The sequence below is a fragment of the Ylistrum balloti genome, unplaced genomic scaffold, assembly GCF_031769215.1.
Source record: "Ylistrum balloti isolate Yb309-2 unplaced genomic scaffold, AGI_CSIRO_Ybal_v1 Utg369958, whole genome shotgun sequence".
Classification (NCBI taxonomy): Eukaryota; Metazoa; Mollusca; class Bivalvia; order Pectinida; family Pectinidae; genus Ylistrum; species Ylistrum balloti.
Genome location: NW_026782057.1, coordinates 693,716 through 718,684, shown reverse-complemented (window position 1 = coordinate 718,684; position 24,969 = coordinate 693,716). Strand labels below are relative to the sequence as shown.

Here is a 24,969-nt window from a genome sequence, read left to right as displayed (position 1 = left end):
ATTGTTTTATTATGATAAAATGACATGACCATGATATTCATGATGATAAAATATCAAATGTAATGTGATAAAGTGACTTTGCTTGATCAAATTGATAGAAAAAGATAACATTATGAGTAATTAACCAGTATACACCAGACAAAAAAAAAATACAAAAAATATTGTAGCTTATTTGCTGATGATATACTAAACTTAATTCAAGTAGACAACTGGATCAACAGACCAAAAATTGCTTAAATTAGAACAATTTGCTAAACAAGCCAAAATTAAAACTGCAAATTGATAGCCATTGGATATGATTCCTGTGGTAATATGATGCAAAGCACTTTTCCAATGTCATATTGTCATCTTCCTGTGATATCCACTATTTTCACACATTCATACTTCAATACCAATCATACTTCACAAAACATACACTCTGCATCCTTGGCACATTCACTTCCATTTTCTACACTCTATCATCACTAACGTCCAGGAATCCTCATACCCTCCGCTTCTGTGTACTGATGTATAATACTGAAAGGGAAAAAGAAAGATTTTACTTTAATGGTCTAAAGTTGTAGTTTTTATTCATCATATCTGGTACGATAAAATTAACATACACATGTTAAACTATCTGTATGCAAAGAAATTTGCTGGATGCCAAGTCCTTTCCCCCCAAATGGTCTTGTAAAATATTTACCTTTAATTGAAACGATCAAATGCTGTTTTTGATTTACCAACTTATTAGCTAATGTCAGTGTCAAATTATCCCTGAAGTATATTTTTAATAATTATCGGATAATGTTTCCCAACTTCTGAACTGGATGACACCTTTCTTGGTCATTAACATTTTTATACCAGGAATATTTAACAGCTAATCTGAAAGACATGTAAATGTGTAATTAATGACTTAATCCTACCCTTCCTTACATAATGCCAGTGTGAATATTATTGGTCCTTCCAATGCAATTCATTTTGGAATAACCATTAGTATAGTTTTAAAATGGGCAAAGGGGATATTTCCCACTGCTGAATTCAAGAATTTTCTGTGTCCATATTCTGAAGTGCTACATACATTGTTATTGCAGTCTGCCTTTAGCAAAAATAAAGTTCATACACTTGTATTTTCATTTTCCATCCTTATAACAGCATTGTTTTTACTTTTGATTTGTAAAGCATACCATTATTTCCCCTGATGAAAGCATCACCATATTTGTTCTTCAGTTGACCATTTACGTATTCTTCTGTCTGCTCCAGGGCAATGTTCATATAACCATCCAAACAGGCCAGCACACCTAGGAATAAATACAGAGCTATGATATGATGCAACTTCCATGCAAATATAGATTCCCTTACAAATACTAATAGCGTTTGTGGTAGTCTCACAAATATAGTTGGTGAGGGAACATGTAAAACCTCAATTTTTTTTGTCTTAATCAACTTTGATAAGTTCATGACATTGGGAAATCTCAAACCATAATTTTAGATTGACGAAAAATCAGACAAAATCTCATCATGCCAAAAATTAAACAAATAAAATCATAATGGTTTGTTTATTGAAATGTATAACCTAGAAAACTATTACCAGGAAATGTTTTTAATGGGGAAGAAAATGTTTCATTCTTTGACCTGGACAGGGTGCAGGAAAATAGCTGCTTCCCTGTCTACTATTGAACCAGATGCAAACATACAACCCAAGCAGTTGCAAGGGAATTATGAGGCTAATTTGACTTAAACAAGAGGTCCATTGGGGTTGCATCACTCATCTGGCTTTGCTTGGCTGTAATTGCTTCATTACATCTAAAGGAAAAGGAATTCTAAATATCCAGCACAAAACACACAACATATCTATTTTCCTATTGGACTAACATCCTTTGTCCCTAGGCCCTGCCTTTCCTGCCCCAAAAGGCTTAGACCCACCATTTATACCAAATTGGTTTCCCTTCATCTAGCAATGCTTCAGACCAAATTTGGGCAAAATCTGCTGTTGTTCATGACTATTAACAATTTGTAGAAAAAGGTGGACAGATGCAAAGAAATAAAATAAAATCCAGTAACTCACCTCTGTAATCAACACCTGAGTTCAGCTTCACTACAACTGGTCTCCCAATAATTTGTTTCAAAAATTCACTAGGTGTTTGTTTTCTACTCATTTCTGAAATGTAAGCAAAACATCAATTTGTTTTTTCTAACTAATAACACATATCAAAAATCTTTACCATCACTGAAGTAACTACATCGGACCAAAGAAGTCTTCCTAGACAGACTCTGAGGGAACCCCTTAAGTTTATACTATGCTCCAGTCCCTTGCAAGACTGACAACATATTAAATAGATAGGATCAAGACTTACCAGAGGTTAGGATATAAAGCCCAACCCTTCCAACACATTTACACATGTCCATCCAGCAGTAAAATATAGTAAAAGTAGATGTTATTTTGGTCAGAGCTCAACAGACAATAACAATAATAATTGTGGCATTTCCACTTTCTTTTATTACATATTTGCTGTATTTCATGTCTCAGTTTCAGTAATCTCTCTATACATATACCTAAAATTTGTTTTGAGAAGCATCCCTACACAGTCTCACGATAGTCCAGACCAAGGTACCATGTTAATGCAATTTAATGATTGTAAACACATAGAGAAGCAAAATTTTCCATTAAAATATTACAAACAACAGCAAATATAATATATCTTGGCTATTTATAATCAGAATTGCAAAGACTATTAAATGCTTTATCAGGTTTGAATCATCCTTGATACTCTTGATACTCTAGGGGTTGCAATCTCTGCATCCCTTAAATGCTTGTCATGGCAAAATGGAAGGCACAAAAACACTGACCAATCACAAGCTGATACACTCTTTTTAAAGATTACAAAGGTGCGACACCCAATTTCAAAACCATCACAATGTACTGTTATGCGACCTTGAGATTTGTTTGATGAATATATGAGGAATCAAATTAGTGTTGTAGTCTTTTTTTCTTTTTAACAAGGTGTGGCACATAGAACCTTCAGGTACGAAAGTGATCGTAACCCCTGGAGTATTGAGGATGGGTTTGAATTGACCCAACCTGTCCTATGTGCCCAAATAACAGCAATTTTTCATGCTACTCAAAATATGATAAAAGAATGATGCAAATAAAGGCAAAAAGTCAAAATCATGTTCTGGTAATAATACTTCACAAACTTCTGAACATGTACTACCCAAATAAAAAAAACCCTGAAGATCCTAAGTATATGAAATGGTACAAATACCAAAGAACCAGTTTTTCAGGTAATGTAGGTCATTGGTCATTGACTTTAACAAACAGTATATGCCATATATGACACATTTCCTTTCTAACGAGTGCATATATTCTAAACTGCTACAGGCAATTTTGCAGATCCTATCCATTCTGGGGGTCTACCTAACCTAACAAATTCCAACAGAAACTGCCCACAAAGGTAATTGGAAGGTCACATGTAATGACCTAACCTTTTACCTTATATGTTCACAAATCTTCAAGACTACATACAGAAGAGGAGATATACTCCAAAAACAAACTGAAAGCTTAATGCTAAGAAAGTAAAGTGGTCTAATCTAAAGCCCCTGGATTGATACACAAGATATCAAGTCTGATGTCTACATGTAAATATGTGGCATCCTGTGGTACATCTGAGGACCCTGTATCAATACTCAAGATTTGTATACCAAGTCTGGTAATTTTCTTGCGTCTGAAGTCAAACTGATCTGCTCATAAAAGTGATTGTATGAAACATAAGTTGTTCTGTTTTCATAATCTAACTACACATGTACATTACAAATTTGATGTTGATGCATGAAACAGTGACTGAAGTATACTTGTATTATGGAGAGAACATTGATAGTGTGTGTCCAATCCATTTGTATTTTGTTATGCAATGAAACTGGTTTAAATTCATTTTAAAAAGGGTAATATGGAAATCTTATACCTGAAAGCTAAGACAAAGTTCATAATTTGAAATTTTGTATATAAAGGGCGATGAGACATGGTCATAGAATATATGTTACTTACCGCAAGTTGCAACACTCAGCCTATCTTTAATAAGTGTATGTAGAAGTCAAGGAGCTCATATCGGTCAAAAAGAAAATGTTTATGATGGCGCATGTACGTGTGTACTGTTTGCACCCAAAGTTACAATTCATAATCTAAATGTATCTGTAACATGTCCTCTCATTTACAAACTTAGCTTCCACACGTATAAATTACCATCTTTAAATCTTACTATCGCATATAACCCACTACTTAATATTACCAATAAATTATGTATTTTTCATTTTGTGTTTTTGTTTAACGCAACCCTTCAACATGTACAAGAATACTTTCTTTGTTTCGTGTGGTCACTTTTAAGCACTGATTATATGACACGGCTCAAACGTCGTTCAGAAGTAATTTTTTGTATGGACAGCGTTGGTCATCTTTGGACTAATAAACTAGAGAATTTAAAAAAGATACTTACTGGTGATCGACGGATAAACGAAAAATGAATTCAACTCTCGCGGGATTTACGATTCTTGAACAGGGCTGATAGTGTAAGCACGTGATTTAATCTCGCGAGAATCAAAATGTCTGCCCCCATCAGAGTCATGCTACGCCGTTGCCTCACAGAGTCGAAGAAATCTATCGGTAAAACGTATTTTAGAGTGAAACAAAATAATGATGTACATTCAGATATACTTAATGGATACTTCTGCAAGAGAAAGTTTTATGGAATTACTGTTTTTAAACCAAACCATTTGGTAGCCTCGCCTGTCTTACAAAGAGGTCATATTAGTGACAAGCCTACTTTCACTTTGTCGGAAATCACATGTATTGTGAACAGATCGTTATCCACGCTGACTGGGAGAAATTGTTGGAAATGTGGCAGAACACAAAATGGTAGATCTGAATTATTTATTTGTGAATGTGGTATTGTCCAGGAAGTGTCTGATTTAACCTATTTCCAAGTTTTAGATATTGAGGAGACATTTGATGTTGACTTGAAAGCATTAGCGTTCACTTACAAGGAGCTACAGAAGATTCTGCATCCAGATAAGTACAGCCAGAAGACTGAGGTGAGATGAAGATTGCATGTGCAGTTAATACTGTGTCTATCAACTTCAAGAATTTCATTGAGCATCGACCAAATTTTACAAAATTCTATTGAACTTGTCATGTAACATCATTTCAGCAAATACTTGTGTGGTTACATATATCCAGTCATCTGGTTGCGACAAAATTCTAAAATGGGACAAATATGAAAGCCATACCTCTTATGATGCAATAGGCATGGCCAATGTTGAAATTTTTTAAATGTATGTAAAGTGTCATGATCAAGGTCACATGGTACCACCAGAAATATCTTGTCACAAGGAATACACAGGCCATATATGAAAGCTCAATTTCTTTCAGTGAAATAGTTATGGGCAAGGAGAAAGTTGACAACAGATAAACAAACAGACAGCACAAAAACAATATGCCCCAATATAAAATAAAATAAAAATATCATAATTACATCGTATTAAAGACCAAAAAGATTTGAATTCTGTTTCAGAAAGAGAGAGACCTAGCCGAGACACAATCTTCTTTAGTCAACAAGGCATATATGACTCTAACAAAACCACTTTCTAGAGCCTTGTATCTACTAGAGCTGAACAATCAACCTATAGAAGAAAGTAATAGTGATGTGGACCCAGACTTTCTAATGGAGATCATGGAAATAAATGAAGAACTGGCAGATGTGGATTGTCCAGAGGCCTTGCTGAGAATACAGACAGAAAACAACCAACGTTTGGAAGGTTGCTTGGTTGAAATATCAAAGGCCTTCAAAGAAAAAAATATTGCTTTAGCGAAAGAACATGTGATTAAAATGACATATTTTGTTAATGTTGATGACAAAATCAAAGAAATTTATCGTAAAAGTTTTTAGTGATTACGACATTCATGATTTTAACAAATAACTCAGTATTTTCAGCATTGAAAAAGTATTTGGTCATCAGAAATGTGAAATATTACTGGTAGTTTCAGGGTATAATTTTTAAGAATAATGTCGTTAAGTACATATCACTTGATGTACATGGGAGAGCAATGTATTTATTTCAAGTGTTTTAACATGTGTGATAATGACTTTTAGTGATGTTATATATATAAATTTTGATTCACTTAAAGCAGTACTTTATAAAAAGGGGAATCCAAGGAGATTTTAATTTGCTAAATGTGCAATAAAGTCAATGGCTTTGGTGGTAAGTTGATATAAAGGATAATTGACCTGCAGCATTTCTAGTCTCTGTGGACATGCAGGTCAAAATATGTTGTTGCACATATACTGGTTTGATTTCTATATCTTGTTTGGTTGATCCTAACATGCTACTGTAATATGAAGTACAATTTTTATTTCCATTCAATCAAAATTCCATCAGTACACTTATATGATAATATTTTTAATCATTTTCCCAAACTATTTACAATATATCAGGATATTGCTACTACATGCTTTCTATAATGTCACAATGAAAGCAAGTTATATTATTTTAACTCATCTGCTGGAGAATCCTCAATACTCCAGGGATCACTTTTACTATCTGCACCCCGGGAACATGTCATGGCAAAATTGAATACACAAGCGAAGTAATTTGATTGCTTCCAGGAGAAAAAACTTTTTACCATTACATGTTCCAAGGGTACAGTGATCAAATGTGATTGTAACCCCTGGAGTATTTAGGATGCTGTTAGAGGGGCAAACAAGCTTATGGTGTGTCACAACATCTCTCTGTTCATTGTCAAATTCCCTTTAAAGGTATTCTTCTCAATAACCAATAGGCCCAGCCTCATAATATTTGGTTAGTTCCATGAAAGACGAAGTTTTTATGATGGATCTTTACATGATCACAGGGGTCAGATATATGAAAATCTAATGTAACAAGAAGCCCTGGGTCATGACATTGGGACAGTATGGTATGCTGAGATGAAAGGTTACCAAGTTTGTTGTTGAAATATCTCACAACTTCTTCTCAATAGGTCTCAAGTCATGGTACTTGTATTAAAGAATATGCTTGGAGAAAAACTTGCCGAAATGGACTTGACTGAAAAATCTTCTTTATAAAATGCATACCAGGTTAGCAATACAGGCCCATTTGGTCCAAATGTGCTTACATCATAGTGTGGCAGCCATGGCAGAGGAGTGTCCTATGATTCCTCAGAACCTATTAGTCTGTGTCATATTGAGCAATCTGCAGAGTTGGCCTTTGTTACACTCACCGAAAAATTCTTTGGCTCTAGAATTAGACTTTCAAATGATAAAAATCATTAAAATGTGAAATTCAATGAGGTCAAAGGTGTTGAAATCTGAAAGGTTCATTTAAATGACTTGGCAGCCAGGAGTTTACATGCTTTTTCTGTAGATTTCTAGTACCAGAACTATCTGGGAAATGTTTTGGTGACTAGGTTTTAGGTCTTATTTACTTAGCAATAGCTAGTGAATAATAAAAGAATGATACAGGGGTTGAATTAAAATCAACATGAAGCACAAAGCATCATTTAAACCAAATGTTCCTTTTTAAGAATAGAAGCAAAAAGTTCTTTAGATGTAAAACACGCTACAGGTCACTAAATGGAAATCTGACTTTTGGAATGGTATAGATTTTTGCTGTGATCCAAGTGGCTACAGTTTACTCTGTTCTCTACTTATATGTTTGAGGTTCTATAATCAGATACATGTAAACAGTGATGCAGGTTGATTTTTTAACAATTATAAAGTACACTGTATATGTAATTCCCAATAAGAAACTTTTTATATACAAGTATTAGTATTTTATTAAACATTTTACGCAGCAAATGAATCTGTATTTAATTCACAAAACCTGTCCTGCACAGTTAAGGCTGTATCTTCGGATATTTTAACCAAATTGGACATGAAAAAATGTGATGGTTTCATGGAAGTCACCATTTACCACACAAAGACCCTATTTCAAAATCACACTGACTGGAGATCTAGACGGAGCTATTAATAAGGCAAACACTTAAAGTCACCAGCCCAACAATAGTCTGTCTATCCTTAAACAATATTCTCGTTCCTTGTTAATTCTTGGGTAGTACTGGAAGTGTCATTTTAAAGATTGAAAGTGAGTGTTTCCAGATTCCTATTTTTGCAGACCATTTAGACAAAACAAAATGTCCGGCAGTCGACATATTTCTTTCAAACGATGCAGGTTGATGAAAATTATGGGGATGTTGTATGATCGTCATCGTGATCTCGTTGAGAAATATCTTTTGTGTTATATGAAGCTGGACGTGTTTGATGCTTGTTCGTTTGTCTATTGATTCCGTTGTTGTATACTTTGTTCTCATTTGAGAATGTGTCCTTACTTACTTAGATTGACCAAGGTTTACATGGTGGGTGTCGGCGATGAGGTAAAAGATGCATTATCTTCTGGTCTTACTCTCCTTGTACTTTTTCAAGATTCACCGTGAAAATCTTTCTTATTTATTTTTGTAAGCTAAATCAGTAATTTCACGGCTAAAACGTGAGTTTAAATGTTCAAATATGCACAGTGTCGAAATCTTGTTTTCTCAAAAAGCTGTGAAATTTGTGGACACACTAACAACCCCAATATTGCCAAGTACACTTTGAATTACAATTACCCGTTGATATTTAATCCAATATCTATAAGACTGTATCACAATCTCAAAATATAATATGCAGTACAAGCTTATTAAGTTTCAAGGAGATTTTTAGAACAACACTTGAGAAACACCAACTTACTGGACTGCCATGAGCTCGCAGAGGGACTACAAACAAAAATATCTGAAATTCCATTGAGTTGTGGAACAAATCCAAAGGTTGTCCACAGCAGGGAGACAATAGCATGGACCTTGACGGGTAGAACCATTAAACGAAAAAAAAAGAGAACCAAATATGAACTGGTGCTACGAATATTCCGTAATTAATGGAAAATTAGAGGTGGTAGACGGACATGCTTCTGTCCCTGAAGCGATAATTTAATGTCAAAATTCTTGTTGTTGATATTTTTCATTTTACTGATTGTGATCCTTTTAGAGCTTCCTAATTTCAGTCTGTCCGGTAAGTAACACCAGATACTCTAGCAATATCAAACTGCTCAAGGACGAGGTACATCCATCACCACATCTTAGTCTATCATGGTAGCTTATTTCTACCATTTTGTTGTTTTGTTCTGTAGCCGATAAAAGCAATAACTAGCGGGGTGACATAACGTTTTGTTTTGTTGCGGCGAAAAGACGAAAATTAATTGGCCAAAGGATTTCACAATGTCGTTGTGGCATCATTTCGTTATGTTGCATGACAATAATTAGCGGGGGTCGGAAAATACAAAGATCATCGTTCTGTCGGGGCGACACAACGAAATGGCAGAAATCAGCCACTATACTAAATTCTGGACATGTATGTCTTATGTCTAGTCCTCCTTATTTCGTTACCAAAATGGTCGGGATAAATCGTCCTATTCTTCCTTTTTCTGCGTGGAGTAGCTAGTGTCTGTGTTCGATGCTAAGTACCCATACAAATAGTCGATTTGCCTCGTCATAATGTTAACCGAAGCTTCCCAAGGTCGAAAACATCGGGTTTTTGAAAGGATTTAAATTAATCCCCTAATACCTAATACAGATTATGCGAGCGACGGAAGATCCCAACATCTTTGTGCTCTATAAGGAAAATTTACACTTGCCAGTAACCATAACCTCTGAGAACACACTAGTCGCCTTACTAGTGGACAAATGGGAATTTCCCTTTAGTTAAGTGACAGATTGTCCGGCCAGACCAGGGGTCAGAGAATTTTTGCATTACTCCTTCCTTCTTCGGAGTTTGTGCCGTTGACCACTCCAGGAGTAGAAGTGTAGAACCAGGTAAGAGATTGAGATGCTTCTTTAGAAATCAGGGTTGAAGGAGAGAGTAGCGTAGAAGTCGAGTGCTTAGTTCCTTGGCTTTAGGCGAGCGTAAGTGTGTCTGCCTACAGATCAAAGGGTCGCTAGTTGGAACACCAACGGTGACAGGATGTTTCCAATACTCCTTCCTATTACGCTACTTTGGATGGAGGTAAAGGAGACAACACACGAATTAAGAAGGTCCCGAATTTACAACCGGCACCTCTGTATCACAAGTGTACATATGTGTTTTGGAACCATTGAAAAAGAACGGACTCGTTTGCAAAGGATGCAAACTAGCATGGTGTCAAAATGTTGAGTGTTGACAGCGCCATGTGCACATGTTTCTTCAGAAGTATTAACAAGAACTACAAGTGGCGGTGCGATAGTGCAATATTAATATCCAATCGTTAATCATAGATAGTGTAGTGGTACAGAGAATGGAATCGGGGAAGGGAAAACGAGTGGTCAAAGTAGAGAAGGAGACTGAGAGCAGGGAGGCTTGTAATCCTGTTGGTATAAAAACTTAAAGAATTAGACTTAAGAAAGAGCAAAGAAAAAAAATTTATTTTGTTTAAAGTTCCAGAAATTGCAGAAGCGTGTCCATTACATCAAAGAAAGAAGAAGATGAAAGTAATATAAGAAGCTTGCACTAAGCCTTGGACTGGAAAGGTTTGAAATTGTTATGTTCTACAGAATAGGCAAAGGTGAAACAAGAAAACAACGACATATGATAGTAAAGCTAGTCATCCAAAGCCAAAGGAAAGAACACCTACAAAAGGCATGGACAATATCCATATTGGCAATTCAGCACCTTGAATGGGTTATATTACTATAGTAAGAAACTTCAAAGAGAAGACACAGGCGCGTGCTATTAGGTTGAAAATGATGACTTCTAAACATCGACGATAGAAGTTGCATCAGATACACAAGCTGACTACAGCATGGCCCTAGCAATAACACCTGAAAAAGGGTGTCTGAAACAAAGGAACTAGATCCTTTCCAAATAGTTAACCGCCTCAAGTCTGGAGTCCATGATATATGTACGACGGGCGGTAAAAGGGGCTCCTCACGCGCGGGTCGGGGTGGGGTTGGGTTTTTGCGCTCTCTTAAATGGGAATTTGTGGGAGATACGTGTATTAAAGTTATGGTAATTATTACTGAAAAATAATGACAGTTAGGAGTTAGTTTATAAACATTTGAATAGCCATGGACTGTTCATCTTGTATTCAAATGTAGGTATACTAACATCTGCCAAACTAGAAGTCACTTTAGCAAAGACATATCAAACTGATATTACAGATTAACACTGTACGATGGGAATTGTTATCTCTGTAAAATTTCAATTGTATACAACTGAGGATTCAAAATATCAAGAATTTGTTGGGTGTAAAATGGAATTTGGGGGCAACAACTCTTTATTGACTGGTTGTGTATGTCGAAACCCGATTAGCCCACCAGAAAACTATTTAGTCCGGTAGAGACTGTTTCTGAGAATCCAAATAGCAAACGCCCGCTTGCTGATGACGGCTCGGAGACTTCAGTTTTAAGGAAATAAACTGAAATAAAAATAAAAGCTCAGCAAGACAAAAGCATATATCTACAAAGTTCCTTCGTGTGACTTGGATGTCTTCTTGTATCAACATGTGAGGGAACCGACACGTGTTTACAGGTAACGTACTAATAAACGACGAAAACATGACTCCAATGCTAGCCTCTGTGTAGGCTAATCACATGTCACTGCTCTTCACCTAAACATGTCACCAAACAATAGACTGCCAGGAAGAACTACAGCTTAAGTAATTACAACGGTTAGACAGAAGCCCCCATCTACAATCACGCGGGAAAAACATAAATACCATACATCTAGATGTAGCCTGGAATATATAACAATATGTGTTTGTGAAACATTATGCCCCCAGTTACTATAAAATTCTGAAGTAGGACATTAAAACTGTAGTGTGTAAGGAATGTGCTAATTGCATGCATGACTTCTTGAAACACTTATGTTTTACAGTTTTATGTTAAGCCCAATTTTTTTCAAAAGGTCGAACATTTGGTACCGCGAGAAAGGTCTTGTCACACGGAACACACACGTAAAATATGAAAGCCCAACCTCTAACGGAGCAATAGTTACGGACAAGGTTAATGTTGACAACACACAGCGCCAAACAATGTCCCCGATCTTCCGATCCGGGGGCACAAACACATCTTTGAACAACATATACCCGCGAGCAAAGGAAGACCAAACACCCAGAAAGGAATACATGTACTAGAACGCACAACATTATCGGGTGGTCAGGTGGGAGGTGGAAAAATATCAACAATTTAAAAACTTTAATAAATATAAGGCGACTAGAAACATACCTTACAATACTATTGTTTTTTTTTTATTAAGTCCATAGAAAGCTGAAATCAAAAAGAAAATGACAAATAAAAACCCTGACGAGAAAATGATATACGTAACTTCATATTGCACATGATTGTAAAACGTACAAACTCGTGAATAGCATATATCAATGCAAATTTAGAATTAGATACAAAAGAGGAAAAGAGTTAATTAAACTGCACCATACAACTGTTTCGTCCTTCTAGGACTCGTCAGTGATGCTACGCCATACAACTGTTTCGTCCTTCTAGGACTCGTTAATGATGCTAAAAGCCACGATTTTTAAACCTAGGACACAAATGAGGGGAATATTGCGAGTTATCAAAAAATGTTAAAATCTAGATAGGGAGATGCATTTGCCCCATGTTTCAATAAATTTTGTAATTTCCGTAAATCTGGTTATAATCTAAAGTGTTAATCAAAATGTAGCTACCACAACTTGACTGTGACCTCGAGGACTACATATCCTTCAACCCTCTACCACCAATCATGGTGGTTATCTATGAGTAGATATGGTCAATAAATCTACATTTGTTTTATGACAATTAAGACATCATCGATATTGAATGGAAGGACTTGGCAAGATCGTTGTAACCTGTTTTGGTAACACTTTTATCCTTGTAAGAGAGCAAAATTAGATCAGTCGAGAATGGGGCGCAATTTATTGGAAGATCTTACCGCTACACTCGACAAAGATATTATCAACCAGATATCTGATCTGAATTTGACGACAAAAAGGTTATAGTTAAGTAGTTAAAAAGCATATGATTGTATAGCTATTTGCATTTCTATAAAGGAAAAACGCTCATGAAGGCGTTTCTTCGGTTTTGAATGGAGCTGAACAGGGTATGGTATAATCATAGAGTGGAAAAACAAATGTTCAAAATACTATTTTGGAGGAGAGGATGTCCATAATTGGTCAAAACTCGATCTCGCACTTGATTGTAAGGAAAATTGTAATGAGACGTTTAGATAAAGGTTTTGCTGATCAACTAAGCAAACCGGCAATGACGCGCAGTGTTTCTATGGGCTCTTATGGAGTTAGGAAATCCAATGTAAATGAGAACGACCCACAGCCTTATAATTAATTGGCTGATTGGTTGTATAAAAATGCTAGTGCATAATCAGCTAGTATTTCTCCTTTGGAAGTGTAGGTAAGTTGTTGGCCGAAAAGTAACGGGTAGTGATTGCAGACAAGGAATAAGCTAAACCAATTGCAGATTCAAGTCTAAAATGAATGTATGATAGCGGGATGATTCCCTTGTGTAAATTTTCCATTTCTGGATAGCTATATCTCCGCATCACTTACCTACGGTGTTTACATATCGCAATTAATTTGATATTCATGGCCTGTTCCCTTTATCAAAATTTTCGTGCAAGAAGTTGTCGACTAACACGAGGTTTCAAAAGATGCAGGTTTGATGAAAATTATTGGGACGTTTTACGGTCATTATAGTTATCACAATGAGAAATATTCTATTTATTGGTGTGATATGAAGATGTTTACTCTTCCGTATCATCTGACCTTTTTCTCCTTGTTTTTTTTTTCAAGAGTCTACGTGTAAATATTTATTTTTCGATAGTTCATATTTTGCCCTAGTTTTATTGAATCTTAGTTTGGATTATGGTTATAACACGTTGGTATTTTGTACACTATTTGATGCCTTATCTCAGTGTAGACCCATCCACGTGATCTTAATATAAAGTCAGGATTGAAAAAAAAGTTTTGTTTTCATTATACCATTCAAACTACTAGTTGATTGTATTAAAGGATGATTTTCACATTTTTCTTCGTCGTGAAAAGCTTTCCTAACGCTTTGGATAATGTTTATTTAAATAGCATAATCGCATGGTACCTCTCTACCACAGAGACTTGTCATGAATTTCCAATCCACGGTCCATGTATGTATATGATATATAGTCACCACAGACGCACACACACACCTCACACGTGTATATTTATTCCTGGTATGGAAATTTGTGCGAAGTCCGTCTGGTTTGTATCAGATATTTGTGAAACTGGGAATAAGTGAAGATTTGCGTTGTAGCAGCGCTTAATAATATTTAGTGTTTAATTTACTATTTTTTAACATCTCGGCTTATGCTGCTTGCTTGTGTGGTTGGGAATGTTCACATTTTCCCGCAGTATCTAATGTACTCTCTAAAAGACATTACGTTTGATAACAATTGTTAGTGCTTACTGTTTATGATACAAAAGTAATGCATCTACGTTTATACAAACACTTTCAGTGAATCGCTAAAGTGGACGCAAACAAAATTGTTTGAGTGATGTGGCATCATTATTTTAAAGATATTTTGGTCAGAGGGTTGCAGTTGGTTTCGGAATAACTCGTGAATTTTGATCAGTTTTAAGGATAACATTTGTTCCGAAAATCAATTGTTTACTTCCGCTTCCACGTCATTCCAGCGGTGTGTCTTGTGGCTGATGACACTGACGCTAAATTTAGAACAACATCCTCATTGAGATAGGTACAGCTTGGTAAAGAATGGAACTTTGACATTGAAATTGCATGAATTGCTCATTAGTACTGTCGTAACTGATGTCATTTTGATTACACTAAACCGCTTATTTGCAAATGTTTTCCTAACTGACATTGGCAACGGACGTAAACACCCGTATTTTATGGTAGACGATCTGTGTGTATTGCACAATTGAACTGGCAGGGCTTTCCAATCGGTGCTTTATATACGCTGATACACGTGGAGGTTTTGACGAAGGAAGGATTTTTGTTTTGATCGGTGACGTGTTCTCATGTGACGATAGATATTCCACGACAAGTGGAATTGCATGTACATAATTTACGCATTACAGTAACACCGTAAACAAGAAAGATGGCGGTCACATCTGACCCAAATCAAGTTTTGGACATGCTTTTTAATGACGATGATGGTCTGCTTAAATCTGAAGTTTCGGGAATACAGACTGTTAACTTCGTAAGTATCATTCAACCAATTTTGATGTCGGCAATAAATCGCTTCAAAGCGTTTCCAATATTAAGTAAAAATAATTAAAACGGCACCATCACCGACACTGCCCACGCAAGTGCTTGCTTTTTATATTCACGGGGTATAATTTTCACGTTATGAATGAAGTTATTGTAAATCAATATAACCCTGCTGTCGTAGTATAAACTACACAATCATTAAACCTTGTGCGACAGCTGTCTGAAATAGATCTGTAAGGAAAAAGTTGAATATACAAGTTATCATGAATCAGTATGACTCATATACAAGTGGAGATTACAGTATGTGTGTAGCCAGGGACTCCCAATTGCTCAGGGATATTTCATCATATGCAGGGAACCAACTGTTTTGTTACACATCATCATTCAGAATAGAAGAGTCTCCTGTCAAAAGTGGTCCTACATTTAATTCCTATAGGCAAATATATGTAATGCACATGTGCAGAAGCAGTATGCACTTAGATGTTTAGTTTGTGACTTGGATTGTTCAAAACTAAGCATTATTTGGTTTTCATAATGGCATTGGAAAACTGTATTCAAAATAATTACTGCCTGACAGATGATGTCTTCATGCCATTTAAACTACATGGGGATGATACTGAAACACAGAGTTTTTATGATGCCAATGTATGTGATTCAGACAGTGATAGTTCTTCTATAAAGGATGCTAACTGGAACTTGTTTACCCAGGATGTTTTGGTACTAAATGACTCTGTTTGAATTTAAATTACATGAAAACTTCATTTTTTCACCACAAGAATGTGCTTACAACTGATTACAACTCAAAATTGTTTCTATCAAGATTTTTTACACTAAACAGTTTACTACTTCAAACTGTTATTTCGGAAAGAGTTTCACAGTATCTGTAATGACTTTTTTTACACTCTTTTATTTCAATTAAGTGTGCCTAACATAGTTATCATTTATTATTAAACCATGTAAATGTAAGTGTACATTATTATAATATTTTGATGTTTTATTTACAGTCAGATCTTGGGCTTTTCTCAGAAGGAGATGGTGACCTGCTGGAAAGTGTACTTAAAGAAGCAAATCTAGGAGACTTAAATACTGATATAGATATTGACCAACCACAACAGAAATCTTTCTCTACCCATACAGACCATGATTATTTCGCTCAACGATCACCAACAAACAGTGACAGTGGAGTGTCGTTAGAATCTAGTGCTTACTCGCCAAGAAGCATGGGCGACGAACAATTACAGAACAGTCCAAAAGAATATTATTTATCAGACTCCTCAACAAATTTCACAACAGATTTTGTGGATAAACTATCAGAACATAGTCCTCTAGCTTTGGAGGATATGAACATGGAGGACTTTAGCATGGATGGTGTGGATGGTTTAACAACATCGCATCTCCTCAGTGAACAAGACTTCTTGACAAATATTGATAATCCACTTACAAAAAACAATGAAGCAGTGACTATTAGTTTAGGTAGGTACAGAAAGACCAAAGTACCTGCTAAACGAGGTTGACCTTATCAATGTCTTAAAGGTTCAACATGTTGCTATCTGTCAGCATCAGATTATTTAATAAGGAAATTGGCTGACCAGTGTCCTCATCATCCTCAATACTCCAGGCCAGGGATTATGATCACTTTGGCTCTCTGCACCCCTGGAACATGTCATGGCAAAATTGATGGCACAAGCAAAATTATTTGATTTCTACCAGAGAAAAAAACTGAGCAGTCACAGGCTTATGCGCTCATTTTGAAGATTACAAACAAGTGACACCCAACTTCAAAGCCATTATGATATACTGTTATGTGACCTTGAGATTCGTTTGATGTACATCAAAGGATCAAACTTGTCTTTTAGTCTTGTCCACAAGGTGTTGCGCATGGAACCTTCAATTTTGTCATGATATGTTACAGAGTTGCAGAGACCAGAAATAATTGTAGCCCCAAGAGTATTGAGGATGTTACCTCATATGTTTATTTGCTTTCGAAATATCCTAGGTCCACATGTTTTCAAGCAGTGTTAGAGAGTGACAAAAAATAACAGACATAGGTCTACCTTATACATAATGTGTATATCTATGTTAAGATTTCGGCTTTTAATAACTACAAACCTGTGACTAAGTTTTGAACAGATCAGTTTGTAAGTACAAAGTGTGTTTGTAATGTCTGTAAACTGCTGTGCAAGATCTACAAACTCCTTTCAGCTGGAAAGAGAATCTTTAAATTTGAAACAAATAATTTAATATGTTATTATCTAATGCAGAATATGTTATAACTCAGAAAATTTTTGCTGCAGATGACCTGACCAGTGAAGGTGAAGGGTTGAGTTGTGTTAATACTGTCCGTATCATTAAAGTCTCTTCCCACCATACAGACGGCCTGCCATTCACTATGAAGGATGTCAGCACCAAAACTACAAAGGTGTGTGGTTTATTACTCGTGTTAGAAATGGTCAGTTTTTATTACAGATTGAATTTAGGAATTTAAACAGTTGTGTCCATGTGTGTGAATGGTTTGAAAAGTTTTCACTGAAATGTCAGTCTTTATCTGATATAATGACCAGTGTTATAAACATGCTGAATGATAGGACTTGTTAGTAGAGAGGAATGGAGAGAAAACATTTTACCACATGTATGTTTTTATCTTTTTATTTTCTAATTTCTATAGACTTTCAGCAATATAAGAGTATGATGTTTGCAATTGTTTGTAGTTTCCTGAGCTACGACTATCAGATGAGGAGAAAGAACTGCTGGCTAAAGAAGGGGTCCAACTACCAACAGACATGCCGCTCACCAAAGAGGAAGAGAAGATCCTCAAAGCTGTTCGCAGGAAAATAAGGAACAAGGTGGGAACATTCAGAGGAGATTATGACAGTCACCTCTCTGTTGAAAGCATTGAGCACATAAAGATGTGAAATGTTGGCCTTTTATTCTATAGGGTTGGTTATCACAGCTGCCAATCAAAACTAGATGAAGATCATCTTTAATTGTCTTTAAACTCTCACTCAAAATCATGGCAATGCATTTGTAATTTTTCAGTTATCTTGATATATGAATTGATAAAGTATTAATAGGTGACAAATTCATCAAGGTCTGATCAGCCTCTCAACTAGTACATTTTTTGGATTGCAGGTATCAGCCAAAGAAAGCAGAAAAAGGAAGCAGGGATATGTTGAGGGGTTAGAAAAGCGAGTAAAAATGTCCACTACAGAAAATCAACACCTCAAAAAGAAGGTGGAAAGCCTTGAACATCATAACCAGTAAGTCAACTTAGTTGTGTTTGAAAATTTTTGTGGAATGTTAATTTAAGGTCATAACCAGTAAGTCAACTTAGTTGTGTTTGAAAATTTTCATGGAATGTTAATTTAAGGTAACATTTATTGAATACCGGTAATAAATATTGATGATTCAGCAGCCCTGTTGTGTTGTTATCATTTTCTTATGCTTGATGGAAATGAGAAAGACAACACTTTTTGTTCTTATTTGGAAATTAAGAAATATTTTAACTTAATTTCATCCTTTACAAGTATTGGTAAAAATATCTGTTAAGTTAAATTACCACTGTCACTAGAATAAATAGGTAAAAATATTTGTTTGGTTAATTCACCACTGTCACTTGAATAAGATTACATTTATGTTTCACTTCCTGAAGTTCACTTTCGTCATTGAAGAATTTGTTCATATTCAATGCATGTGAATTAATGTTGTAAAATTTCCTTATTTTTTATTCCTTCAGAACACTCACACAGCAGCTAAAGAAACTACAGTCCTACATTTTATCAAAAGCAAATAAGCCACAAACATCTACATGTATTATGGTAAGTTTTAAATGGATACCATGTAGAAAGTTACGCATAGATATGAAATCATTGTTAAAACCTGTTATTTATGTTATTTTTTTTTGCCTGGGTTTCTACACCATGATTTCTTGTACATTATTTTAAGAGCATGGAAATTACATTATTATTTATTTATAAAAATGATGTAGCATAATATATTTTGAAAAGATGTGATGAATTTTTCTTTGATTTTTATGAAAATTTTCTTTCTGTAGGTGTTGGTGTTGTCCTTTGCTTTCATCATTGTGCCCAACTTCAGCCCACTGGGAAAGAGAGACAGCCTGGATGCTAAAAATATTCCTATGGCTGGTAAGTCACGCAGTCTCCTGTATGATTCTGGATATGACGTTGAGACTGACGTTGATGACCCCTATGGTATCCAAGTGTCTGTGAAACCTGGACCACCTTGGGAAATACCACCCAAAACCCCAGCTGTGCATATACCGACAAATGCTCATGCGCCTGTTGAGTTTGAAATGGACCAATCAGAACAGCTCATGGACCATAACAAAATGGCTGAAACCAACAGTGAAAAAGACAATGTTGCTGAGACAATCACAAACAAATTGACGGAGAAAAATGACACACAGTTGAAATATACAGGATCACATGAGGAAATTTGAGTTGTTACACTGGAAGTATGATTGTGTGTTTTTAAAAAAAACATTGTTTGATTTGTTTAGTGAGAGTGCATGTGGATTAATTGTTGTTATCATGAGATATCAGTTTGACTGGTGATATTTAATCATTTCACATCTTCCTTGTATTGCTGTCAACTTTGTTTAGTCACAAAAGACTTGTAACTTAATTTACATTTGAATGCATTACATAACCAAAAACATATTCATTGGAGTGACAATAGAAATAATATCCCATTCAAGCAGAGGGTTAGAGAAGCTATGTGATGTTTGAAATGAGGTTACTCTACATCATTTTTGGACATAAATGATTATTTTTTTCATGTTTTTTTTTTTACATTAATTCCTTAGTACGTTTTTTCCATAAATCCATAAATTTGTCATAAATCTTTAGTTAACGGTATGACCAGATAATATTTGCCCGGAGGTTCAGCAGGATTTTTTGTTGTCCGATGTTTTAATTGTTATCATGAGTGCTACTTATCCACCAGACTTTATCCACAATGCAATTTGTATTTGATAAACCATGAAATTTTAACACCATTTAGACACAAAATTTTACAGTATTATCATGAGGGTGAACAAGATTGACATTTTGTTTATCTCTGTATTATAGTAAATGATTTGTTACTACAGGTATGGTAATTATGAACTAATTATACAGTTACAGTGTAAATCGGAGTCTCATGTAGGTGGTAGGTATACTTACAAAAAATGGTACAGTCCTTATCTACACACAGCACCACACTGTTTGATCAGCCTCGAGCTATTGAGATTAGTGATCTTGTTAAGGTTCCTATAATGCTTGGAAATCTTCCATGGTTCTAAAGGACTTTACATAAGTATACTTGTCTGGCCTTTCTCATATCTGAATCATAAACAAATCAATCTAGTACAGGTCAAACAAATTAAAATGGAATTAAACTTGTCTTTTTGGGAGAGAGTTTCGAGTATCAATGATTGGGCAATTGGTTTATAGGTTTAATGTTTACTGAATTGTCAGTGAAACAGGCACAGCATTGTGAACTGCTGGTTCCATGGACTGTACAATGCAATTCAGCGCACAGTTTTCCGATAGTGTCCTGAATCCCCCTGTCAAACTAGGTATATATAAATAGGATCAATTCCACATGGTAATTTTACATCGGACTTCGTTTTTCTTTTCAGATATTTGTTTCCCTCAAAAATTGTCAGATGTTCGTTTCCTTCAAAAATTATCAGTAATACAATGTTTTTATCGTACATATTGGTATAGCTAAAGGAACAAAAAGTAACAAGAGCTGCTTAATCATTTACAATACCAATGGAAATCAAATTTAGTCTTGGAATATTCATTGTAAATAGTACCAAATATTTACTGTATGTTTTAAGTTACAGTAGAATTTACAGTTAGAATATTCTGATGTGTACAAATAGTGCTAATATTACATAATGAAATCCAGGTGTAATATAATGAAATGAAGATTTTTTTTAATAGTTTTCTGCAGAATAATACTTAAAAATACAAAACTGGAACACAGAACTTGAACATTCAGGAAATACACTGATGTCTTTTTTTTTCTGTCTTGTATGTTTTTTCTAATACAACTAGAGTCATGCCATGAAATGACAATTAGATGTGTTTTTTTCATGATTATGATCATAGAAATGGCAGTATCTTGGACTTGAGAGGGTCCATATTTATAGAAGTTGAGGTTACAGGTTGTCTTACAATTACTAGCCTTGGATAGTGGGAATTTCCCTTCAGCAGTGTCTGGCTAGAGACAGAAGGAAGGGTTTCTAGTTCAAACTCCAGCAGTAGCAAGATTCACTCAACTGTAAAATTTTTGTAAATGATGCTTACCCACATACAAGGTACAGCCATTGAAGACATGTCAGGCAAGTGATGGTTATGTAACTTGTGTAACTTTCACTCTCTGTGATGTAGCATGTAATCAGTGTAAGAATATTTTTTATGAAATTGACCCGAGATTTATCAAAAGAATCATTGTATTAAATTGTAAAATAAATTGGTAGCGCCAACAAACTCAGAATTATAGTGTTTGTGTTCAGTAAATCATTTTAAACAGTACATTTGGTTTGTGCCTATGTATCAGGTGATTGACAAATTCCTTTTGATTGTACGGGTACAGTAGCACAAACTATTAATGGCAACTATGAGTACACCTGGTCTGTTTGCAAAAAATTCTGAATAAGGAAATGATTAAAATATTATATCAGGATTGTTAAAATAAACATGAAAACCACTGTTCCACTAAAAGATGTTTTGTCATGTGATCCTACTCTGCAAATATACTTTGAAAAATTTTACTTGTGAAAATGTATTAGTACTTCGGTTGTGCAATTCATTTGTATTGCACATATGATAAAATATACTTGTTTATATGTTAGAAGAATTGGTTCTGTGAATTTCTGTTCTACCAAAGTTTCAGGGCACTCATCACTTTTGCCTTATTATCTTTTGAACCGAGCATGTAACTTTTTATCTGAACAGTTAATTTAGTTATTGTATGTGAAGATAATTTGTATTGTTTTTTAGACAGTTAGCATTTGGTCATGTACAAATTATTACTGTATTTGATGGAAAATGATGCAAACATTAATAGATTTTTCATATTTTAATGGAATGGCAATGACAGATGAGAATTATCAGAAAATCTGCTTGTTAATGATACTTTGTTATGTCTGTGCATACACAGGTATGTGACTACTGGGACAAGGAGGGGTAGTACTCTACCTGTCCCGGTCAATAAAACCTTAATGTTGTGACTCCCAGTATTTTTTTGAAGTTTTTCCTCCTTAATTTATTAATTTCCCCAAAAGTGTTTCTTTAAAACACAACAGATTGGATGTGTATGTTGATGTGAGTTTAATACCAAATGATAATACCTACCTACAAGATTGGTTATAGCAGGGGAATGTATTTGATATAGACTGACAGTGTATGTACATCATGATGTATATTTGATAGAGACATACAGTGTATGTACATCATGGTGTATATTTGATGTAGACTTACAGTGTATGTACATCATGATGTATATTTGATGTAGACTTAGTGTATGTACATCATGATGTATATTTGATGTAGACATACAGTGTATGTACATCATGATGTATATTTGATGTAGACTTACAGTGTATGTACATCATGATGTATATTTGATGTAGACTTAGTGTATGTACATCATGATGTATATTTGATGTAGACTTATTGTATGCTGTAACTGTGACTGGCTTTAGAACTCAAGATGTTTCTGATGGAAAAAAATTCTCACATGCTTACTCTAACTAGGATATTTTGAGCTTGTGTAGATTGCACACTTATTATCTATTCAACCGAGCATGATGCTCTCTTTCTCTTAAGAATTACACACCAATTCCATGTAACTTTTATCTGAACAACTAATTCAGTTATTGTTTGTTCTTCTCAAAAACTTACTCTAACCAGGATATTTTGAGGTGTTGTAGATTGCACTCACTCCTTTGTATTTTCACCTGTACATAGAATTTGTACATTGTTGTCATATCATGTAATAGTTGATACAAATTGTGTTTTAAATAATGGCCTGATTACGCTGAGCGATTGGATGTTTGTATTTACGAGTGTAAGTAGAGAGTGCCAGTGATAAATGTTTACTGGATAAACCTGGATTACCATATACTTTTGTTATAACCCGTCTTTTTGTATTATCAGTTTTCTTGATGTTTGAGATATTTTTTTTGAGAAAACCAGTTGTTAAACAATAAATTTTGACTTTGTGAAACTTTGTTCTTTCTGGTTTTTTTTCCATATTTATTCCAATCATTGTACAGGACAAATTTTCAAGACTTTGAGCTTTCAGCAGTGTAGGCAATTAACTGATATGGGCAAGTTCAATGTATTTTCACAAATTATAAATACATCTTTCAGAATTTGTGACCAACAGCTTAAATTTTACTCTTTCCATCATAGTCTGCTAAAGAATGAAACAGAAAAAAAATCCTGATACAGGCAAATTGGTATAGATGGTAATTCTTCTGTAGAATTGACTCCTTGGTGAATAAAGAGACCAGTGTAGACAAAAGAGAGAAATGGACAACATTCTCAGATCTTGGCAGGTTTTAATGGTGTCAACATGTTTTGGCATACTAGGTATGCTGTCTTCAGAACCATTCTGAAAAGGGCTTACCTAGCATGCCAAAACAGGTAAAGGTGGATGTTCTAGTCGACACAGATTTTTTTTTCTGTATTTAAGATCTGATAGGAATATTTTTAGTTTCACAACAGTATAAAAGAAAAAAACCATTTGCAAACTGAATGATTAGCACTTAAATATCAAAGCCTATCAATTTCTGGGATACATTTCAAAAACAAAATCAACACATAAATATAAAAATTTAACAAAGGATTTTTTTTCATTAAATTGCTATCAATTAGAGACATGATGTCATGTCACATCATACATTGTTATTTCATTCATTTAAAATGCATTCTTGTGTGGGCCTATCACTTTCCAAACAAAAATATGTAGTACTATGAGAATGAAGAGTGAAACAATAGTCTATGTTCTGATTTTTACACAGAGTAACGAGTAGTTGATGAAATAACTGGACTGTGTTCCTAGAGAGATAAAGTAACAAGAGTTAGTGGATGCTAGTTCGTAAAGAGGAATTTCAATGTTCACTAAAAATAAAATCATTCATCACAAATATATTAAGTTGTACTCCAATGGCATTCAAAGCTGGCACATCCAGTCAGTTTTAACTAATTTCCACAACAAACAGCTTCTTATACTTAACTCTAAACAGTAACAGTTATGACCTGAATCATAGGTAAGTGTAATTTCTTTTTTCTTGAAACATGTTGGGCTTTAACCTAAAAAACACTTTTCCACCAAATTTCCTGCTTCTTAAACTTTGGTTTTTAAGATGAATTCTTTCACAGGTTTTGAAAATTTGACCCAAGTGATTGTGAAGATGGTCTAAGGTCATTTCTTTTTTATTTTTGAAAACTTTGTCAGGCTTCGTCCCAGAGGCCTAACAGCCAAGTACCATACTTTGGGGCCATCTGAATAGTCTTATGATTTTGTGTAATGATTTTACCAAATTTGTTTCCTGTGACCTTGAGTAAGGGTGAAGGTCATTTCTTTTTGCAAAGTTTTCAGGCTTTATCCTAGGAACTTATAGGACAAATACCATGACATTTGATCTGTTGGTTATCAAGAAGAAGTTTAAATAGAAAAGTTGATGCTAGCTGGATGATGGACTCAAGGAT

The 24,969-nt window shown here is 34.9% G+C and overlaps 3 protein-coding genes across 3 annotated transcripts; 2 read left to right on the top strand and 1 right to left on the bottom strand.

Annotated features, from left to right (window-relative positions):
- Positions 1–30: 30 nt before the first annotated feature.
- On the bottom strand, positions 31–4,519 carry LOC132547473 (U6 snRNA-associated Sm-like protein LSm6). Its single transcript, XM_060211228.1, has 4 exons — positions 4,467–4,519; positions 2,045–2,137; positions 1,164–1,277; positions 31–516 (listed from the first exon to the last, which is right to left on the bottom strand). Exons 2-4 carry the CDS (start codon positions 2,133–2,135, stop codon positions 482–484), a joined length of 240 nt encoding a protein of 79 aa, XP_060067211.1. The 5' UTR covers positions 2,136–2,137; positions 4,467–4,519; the 3' UTR covers positions 31–481.
- Positions 4,520–4,572: 53 nt separating this feature from the next.
- LOC132547472 (iron-sulfur cluster co-chaperone protein HscB-like) lies at positions 4,573–7,804 on the top strand. Its single transcript, XM_060211227.1, has 2 exons — positions 4,573–5,061; positions 5,541–7,804. The coding sequence occupies exons 1-2, from the start codon at positions 4,573–4,575 to the stop codon at positions 5,913–5,915; spliced, it is 864 nt and encodes a 287-aa protein (XP_060067210.1). The 3' UTR covers positions 5,916–7,804.
- Positions 7,805–14,785: 6,981 nt separating this feature from the next.
- Positions 14,786–23,479, top strand: LOC132547471 (cyclic AMP-responsive element-binding protein 3-like). Its single transcript, XM_060211226.1, has 7 exons — positions 14,786–15,227; positions 16,243–16,711; positions 17,533–17,657; positions 17,947–18,081; positions 18,368–18,495; positions 18,972–19,053; positions 19,290–23,479. The coding sequence occupies exons 1-7, from the start codon at positions 15,126–15,128 to the stop codon at positions 19,695–19,697; spliced, it is 1,449 nt and encodes a 482-aa protein (XP_060067209.1). The 5' UTR covers positions 14,786–15,125; the 3' UTR covers positions 19,698–23,479.
- The last annotated feature ends 1,490 nt before the right edge of the window (positions 23,480–24,969 follow it).